The sequence below is a fragment of the Octopus bimaculoides genome, chromosome 18 (genome assembly GCF_001194135.2).
Source record: "Octopus bimaculoides isolate UCB-OBI-ISO-001 chromosome 18, ASM119413v2, whole genome shotgun sequence".
NCBI lineage: Eukaryota > Metazoa > Mollusca > Cephalopoda > Octopoda > Octopodidae > Octopus > Octopus bimaculoides.
In genome coordinates, this window is record NC_068998.1 from 31,204,922 (window position 1) to 31,212,997 (window position 8,076).

At 36.1% G+C, this 8,076-nt stretch overlaps 1 protein-coding gene across 1 annotated transcript in view; it reads left to right on the forward strand.

Moving 5' to 3' along the window:
• Positions 1-8,076, forward strand: part of LOC106880484 (coatomer subunit beta) — a 191,565-nt gene that overhangs the window by 149,535 nt on the left and 33,954 nt on the right. The window contains exon 17 of the mRNA XM_014930433.2: positions 6,290-6,379. Coding sequence (XP_014785919.1) covers positions 6,290-6,379 — 90 coding nt within the window. The remainder of the gene's footprint in view (positions 1-6,289; positions 6,380-8,076) is intronic.

Sequence of the window (8,076 nt, forward strand, 5' to 3'; positions counted from 1 at the left end):
AACATCGCTTGACAACCGACGCTGGTGTGTTTACATCCCTGTAACTTAGAGACTGATAGAAAAAGTATTAGTCTTACAAAGAATAAGTCCTGGGGTCGATTTGCTCAACTAATGGCAGTGCTCCAGCATGGCCACAGTCAAATGACTGAAACAAACAAAAAAATATATGTATCTTATGTTTATGTTTGTATATTGGTCTTTAACTATGTATGTATATATGGCTATGTCTATATGAATCTATAATTATATGTCTCTGTATATACATATATATACACACACACACACACATATATATGTACAATTCTATAGGTATGTCTATATCATCGTCGTTTGATTTGGCAGAGTTTCTACAGCTGGATGCCCTTCCTAACGCCAACCACTCCGTGAATGTAGTGGGTGCTTTTATGTGCCACCGGCACGAAGGCCAGTCAGGCGGTACTGGCAACGGCCACGCTCAAAGTGGTGTATTTTATGTGCCACCTGCACAGAGCCAGTCCAGCAGCACTGGCAATGATCTCGCTCAAATGTCTTTACACATGCCACCGGCACAAGTGCCAGGAAGGCGACGCTGGGCACAGGTGCCATCACGATTTCACTTTCGCTTGCCCCAACAGGTCTTCACAAGCCGAGTTTCATGTTCAATGAAGGAGACGACGTTGGCATGGGTGCCAGTCGTCGAATTTAGTTCGATTTCGATTTCACTTGCCTCAACAGGTCTTTGCAAGTGGAGTTTTGAGGATGGTCATGTTGCCAGTTTAGCCAATAAAAGCACATGCACTATATATTTGGCGTTAATCATTATATGTATAATTTACTCCTCCTGTCTGTGTGTATTTTTAGAAGAGAAAACTATGTAATAATTGAAGTAGAAGTAAGATCAGTGTTGTACATCAACTTGTGTTTGTTTATGATACAACAATAATGAGTTGTATGTGTTATTTTACTTATCTATGCAGTAATGGCAATGGCATAATATTTTTATAAGAGAAAAATATGTAATAATTGAAGTAGAAAAAGATCATTTTTATACATGAAGTTCTGTTTGTTTATTACATGATAATACGATACAGTGACAGAAAGAGACCGAGAGACTGTTTTGGCAGACACACCCCAAGTGAGAAGTGGGCTGTTCCACTACTGATAAATAGTGGACAGAACAGCAAGCAGTGTCAGTCAGTGAGGTATGCCGTATGGGCCAGTCACACAGACGATGAAGGTACATCATCATAATACAGGACATATCAGTGGTGATGAGGTGTTGAACTACACGCAGTGACAGATAAGACACAACACAGACAGACTGTGCAAGAAGACAATAACTACATACAGTAAAAAATTTGAAGAAGGATTTGAACAACACACAGTGAAAAATAACATGCACATAATGAAAAATATATAAATTCTATTGGAAAAAGATTTTGAAGAAAACAATGTCTGATAAAACTGAACTACTCACAGTGAAAAATAATATAAATCCGTTCATAGGATTTAGGTTGGGTTGCTATGTGTTAGTAGCGCTACCAGTAAACAATGTAGACTGGTACTACCTGTGGCATTCTGAAGAGAAAAATAATTCTGTGTGGAAGAAAAAATAATATGTTTGTGTGAAGGATTTTAGTTAGGCTGCTTTGTGTTATAGTGCTACCAGTAAACAATGTAGACATTCTGCAGCATTCTGAAGAGAAAAATAATTCTGTGGAAGAAAACAAAAAATCTCAAAGTGGGGAGATGTTGTGGCAGACACCTCCAGGTGAGAAGTGGGCTGTTCCACTACTGGTAAATAGTGGACAGACACAGCAAGCATGGTCAGTCGGCGAGGTATGCCGTACAGACCAGTCACACACACTATGTAGGTACGTTGTCATAATGTGGGACATATCAGAGATAGAAATAGAGACAGAAAGAGAGTGAGTGACAGAAGGAGAGAGATGTAAAGAGAGACAGAAAGAAAAAAAGAGTGATAGATGACGGAATGAGAGAGACATAAAGAGAGAGAGGGTAAGAGAAAGAGGAGGAGAGAGAAAGAAAGGGAGAAATGAAGAGAGAGATAAAGAAAGAGAGGGAAATAGACAGATAAAGAAAAAGAGAGGTACAGATACAGGAAGCGAGAGACAGACAGAAAGAGAGGATACGGTATTAAATAACTGAAACATGAATATATATACATGCGTGTGTGTGTTCTTTTTTCTTGCCTCAGTATCTTGACAGAAATGTAACGTTGATGTGTGTGTGTGTTCTTTTAGTGAGGGAATGAGAGAAAGGGAGAGAGGGGAAAATAGACAGATAGAGAAGAAAGAAAATCATAGAGATGGTGTGTGGTTTTAGTTTCACCTTGCGAGACAAGAGACAGAATCTCTTTGAAGTAGCATGGTAGAGAATGAGATAGGCAGGCAGACAGAGAATAGAGATGGGCAGAGAGAATAGAGGAGACCTGGAAAGAAAATCATAAAGATGGTATCTGGTTTTCAGTTTGTGGGACAAACAGACAGAATTTCTCTTTTATATATATATATATATATATATATATATATAATGTGATAGATATATATGTTGTAAACAATTTGCAGATGCGAGTGCTACCAGTTGAAAGCTTCACATACCAGATGCTAGCAAGTTTACGGGCCATCAGGAGAGAATGTGCGCTGTTTTGGGACTTTTCTCTCAATGGCACCATTGCGCACTACCCCCCCCTCCCGTCACTGAAATGAGACCATGCTTGCTAGATCAACTGGTTATCGGGTTTCACTCAGTATTCTAGCTATTGCTCATTGTCGCTTTTTAACCAAATCCAGTGGCTTGCCTTTTCCACTGTACTTTGGATATCACTCATGATGGTATTTGCTTTACAATAAGTTAGGCCTAATGATAACAACAGTTGCCTCACACTTATGTGTATAAAACTGTCTGTATATGATGAGCAAATTAGGTAGGCCACATCAATATGGCTGTTCCAAAGGAATTGACGTTACTCCTGTTTTTAACTCCAGGTGGAGCCTCCTCCAACTGGTTATCGATGCAATCTACACCCAGTATATATTGTTACTTTCATCTCTTATAGAGATTTTCTAACCAGCTACTTTGCTTGCTGCAAGATCAGTGGCTGATTATCACTTGGTTTTATATATATTGCGAGCTGGAGTGAATGACTGCTATCTCTAGCGGACAGGTGTTCACCCCCTGATGATGGGCACAGATAGCCTGAAACCATATGGTCTGGTGATCCTGTTGTCTACTAGAAGATGGTAGGGGTTCGTTTGCCTGCTTGCAATATATATCAGGTGCAGTTTGCATTGATAACCAGTAGGAGAAGGCTCCTCCCGGGGTAAAAACAGTGGTAATGTTGATTCATATGGAACAGCCATATTGATGTGACAATAAACACTACTTGTCTGTATATGTATCTATACATATTTTCTGCATCTGTATCTAAGTATGTATATGTGTGTGTGTGTACATATATATGTCTGTATTTATGTGTTTATATTACATATATTCAAGTTCAGCTGTTTTGTATGAATAGTATTTGTCAACATCCCCTTTGGCTCTCTGCTCCCCCCCCCACTGTTTAACACACACAGACACTCACACACAAGTATAATGTCTCTCATTGTATCACATGCCCTCCTACCCTCCCTCCAAGTGGTCAATCTGGTAAAAATCTTGATCTAGAAATGTATTTATAATGATTCTCCTAAATGCTCTTATGTTTTTCTCTTTTCTTTTCTCTTTCTTTTTTCTTCATTGTCTTCAGTTTTTTCTGTATGTCCTCATTTCAGGAAATATATCTTGGAATTTAAAATTAGACCACTGGACACTTAGTAAATCACATTTTGCTTATGTCTGCTTGGCATCAAATTATTGTAATGTTTGTTATCTCCCTTGTGTTTTTCTTTTTGTCTTCTTCTTTACAAGTGTCTCTTGTTTAAACATCTGCTCAAAGAATAACTGACAAATGGTCTTGTTTGCAGCTTGACAAATGGTAGAGTAAACTGTTATTTTGACAAGGAGACCCTGGGTAGCTGTAATTACAAAATTTGTGGTTTTTATTTCAAGATTCTTTACTCTCTTTAGCTGATTAATTGCTTTTCTACTTGTGGAAGCATTGCCACATATTACATTTATTTGAGTTAGAATAAGAACAGTGAGTGAAGAATGAATATATAGTGTGTTTGTTTATTTGGCAAAAAAAAAAAATGACCATCTCAAAATACAATATATAGAATGTTCTAAACAGAACAGGAAGCGACACATGGGATAGAGAGTCGCTCAAGAGGTCACAAGATGTATGACAAAAGATTTAAGACAAAGGGCATAAAATAAGAACAATAATAAATCTGAAGTGAAGAGCAAATATATAGTGCGTGTGTTTATTTGGCAAACAAAAAAGACCATCCCAAAATATAACAATATCTGTTTCAGCAAACAGTTTCACATCAGGAGTCTTGCAAAGCAAATACATAAATGTGTGTGTGTGTGTATATATATATATGTATATACACACACACACATACACAGTGCCACATAAAAAGCACCTATACTGGTGCCACGTAAAAGGCACCCGGTACTCTCTTTAAAGTGGTTGGCATTAGGAAGGGTATCCAACCATAGAAACTATACCAAAACAGACAGTTGGAGCTTGGTGTGTCTCTCTCTGGCTTGCCAGCTTCTGTAAAACCATCCAACCCATGCCAGCAAGGAAAACAGATGTTAAGTGATGATAATGATGATGATGACACACACACACATGTAATATATAATTGATAAATGATAGAAAATGGAATGAACAAGATCTTTATTTAAAACCACTACAATTATTTCAACACATTTTACACCTATGGTACACACGGGACATGTTGTGTAATCATCCATTCAAGGTACAAAATGTACCTCCTCAGGTGATTGTTTAAACAAGCCATTTGTTAGATTCTACCAGCATTTTACTCAGTGTGATAATACATATCCAAAGACTTGTTATTTTCAGCAGCTTACATGCCAGCCCATAAATATAGTAACAGACAAAAACACAATTATAATCAGAATACAAAATACAGAAATAGAGAAATAGGCAAAACAGAATAGGGTCAGGTTGGCTATAAATTACAATTCTATCATCATAGTCGGATTATAAGGAAGAGTATGCTAAACAGGATGAAGAATAAAATTAAGCATTTAGAGATAAGAAAGTGATAAAGTGTGAAGACTAAACTTTCAGTGCTTATCAAGTGTTTCTTTATTTCTGTGAACGATCTAAATTATCATCTGTCTCTCACAACAAAACTGGTCCCATTCTTCACACAAATCAACTTCTATTTAAAGCTGATTTATTACCATATAATTTTTATATACTTTTTTGAAACAATAAGAAAAAAATGAGAAGATATTAACTCTCCAGCCACCACATATATATTCTTCTATATACCCACCTACAAGGTAGTGTATATTGTTCACACCCACACACACGTGTGTGCATCTATTCATATATACACACATATGCTTCTTACTAATCTTTTATTTTTACTGTTTATATCAATATGTTGTGTTGAAACAGTTGTAGTGATTCGAAATGAAGAATGTTGTTCATTCCAGTTTCTATTGTTTAACTATTCATATGAACTCAACAAATACTTTGGAATTCCTGGTATATATATCCAGTAACAAAAGCATTTCCACTGTATGATGACATCAGGTTGCCAATAACTGTGGACAAGCTTTGCACAGCATTCTACACAGATTTTACCAGATTCCTGTTTAACTAATATAATATATATAATATATGTGATGGAATCAATATATCTCAAAATACATGATACCTGAACATCCAAAACTTCGAAATAGAAGTTAAAAATTCATAAGTGTGGTAGGTATATCTGTTAGTTCTTGGTTGAAGTTCATTTGACTTCAATGACTGCCTTTGTATAGTGGAAACTAACCTGTGACACTTCATCTATGATGGAAGCTCAAGTGATCTCATTAGCAGCTTTCAGCTCCACCTGATTGCTGGGATGCAAGCAAGTCTTAACTCTCCTCATAGTTTCTCTATATGGTTTATTTGACTAGCAATACCATTAGGTCTACATTATGGTTTCAGTAAAATGTTTGGCAGGCTATTGCTAATCATCTGCAGATTTAAAATGGAGATAACTGTCTTTCTATTTATCCACCTATTTACTTCTGTATCTCTCTTTCTATATATTTATCTATCTTCACTTACTTTCTCTTTCTACATTTCACCGATCTATCATAAGTATTTCAACTAACAAATGAGTTTATACTATTTCATGTACTGCAGGCAGCAGAAAAGAAAGCTGTGAAAATCCAAGCTGACCATCCAATATCATTTACCCAACTAACTTCAAGAAATGATTTGGGAACCACTGAGGTATGTTGGGGACTTTGTTTTTTAATTTGTTTATTGTTTACCTTCCAGTTATATGTAATAAATCCTGCTTACATGGAATTAGCTTGAAGCAGGTTATATGAATATCTTGTTTATATTCTTCTGTAATTCATCTTCATCTCTTCATTTTATCCAACTTCTTCACTGCTTATAACCAGCATTCTAGCAAAGTACCTGATACAGAAACATTTTTGGGTACCCTGACCTTAAACAGGCATAATAAGAAAATTTAGTGTCCTTTCACACTAGTGTCTAGAGTGGTAGGTTGTGTGATTCCCTCTTGCAACTCTCTTGCTATACTTTTGTCTTACACTTTACAATGAAGTCATGTGTGTTTATCAGGTGTATATTTATTTGTGTATGTGTGTATACACACTTGTGTGTAAGTATCTTTTACATATGTTTAATAGTAGGTATCATTATGAATTTTTGAAAATATTTAACAGTAATTTCTATCATACTTTTTCTTGAAGAGCATCCAAAAAGAAACATTTTGATAACTCATTTGTGAAATTTGGATGAATATTTTAGGAAATATGACAATTTGAATGGTCACTGAAATGGTCGAAATCTTCCCTAATTTGCCTAAATGAATAATAAACCATATTTGTGATGTCATATCTTTGAAACTGAGGTAATAGTCCACTTCAAATTACACAAATTAATAGTGAACATGATATAGCAGTTGCCTATTTTTTCTCAGGTTCTTGGATAGAAAACTTTGTTTATGGCAATTTTTAAAACATTTATGTAAAGCCTATTTTGTTACATGTCACAAAACTGTTTTGACGGAGATTTTTCCTTATTTTTCTTTCTTTTTTCCTTTATATCTTGCATCATGGTCTTGGAAATGATGCAGATAAACTTTGTATGAAAAAGAATTAAAAAAAAATTTATGGTTTTTCCACATGCCCACCTCTTCTGTGCACCCCCACCCACTCCAGACCAATTTTGGCCAATTTTGTTTACACACTTAAAAACAATGGGAGAAGCCTTTTCAGTGAAGGAAAAAAATTTTTTTGAAAATAATTTCAAGCAAAAAGTTGTATGATTTAAGGAAGATTTAGCTGTTCTTTGTAGCGCATCTCACAATCATCTGATACTTTTCTCAGAGTTGCATGTAGGCTTAGATTAAAAAACAAACAAAATGTGAAAACTGATTCCTTGCTTTAAGCATTAAAAACATAAATTAAAGGCATTAGCACATCTGTAACTTACAGCAAGCTTGTTATATTTGAAGAGAGAGAGAAAAACCTCAAAACAAATATGTAAACACTGACACAAATTATCCTAACTGTATTCAAAATCAGAAAAAAACATCACCTCTGACTTTAATAGTTTACAAAATTGTATTCATTGCACAATATAATTTTTCGGCTTGGAGGAGAAGGGTGTGGAAGCTTGAAGACCCTGCAAATGGACAGAGACTTAGAGACAAGTTACTTGAAGCATTTGACGAAATAGAAGGGGATATAGCATCATACAACGTGGAAGACAATTGGAGATTTCTGCGGGACAACCTGTTGAAAGCCACCGACCAGATCTGTGGCTGGTGTAAGGTCCCCTCTCGACCCAGAGTAACGTGGTGGTGGAACAAGGAGGTAGACAGGGCTATTAGACAAAAGAAACAGGCTTGGAAGGACTGGAAGAACGGTGGTAGCAGGGAATTGTACCAATGT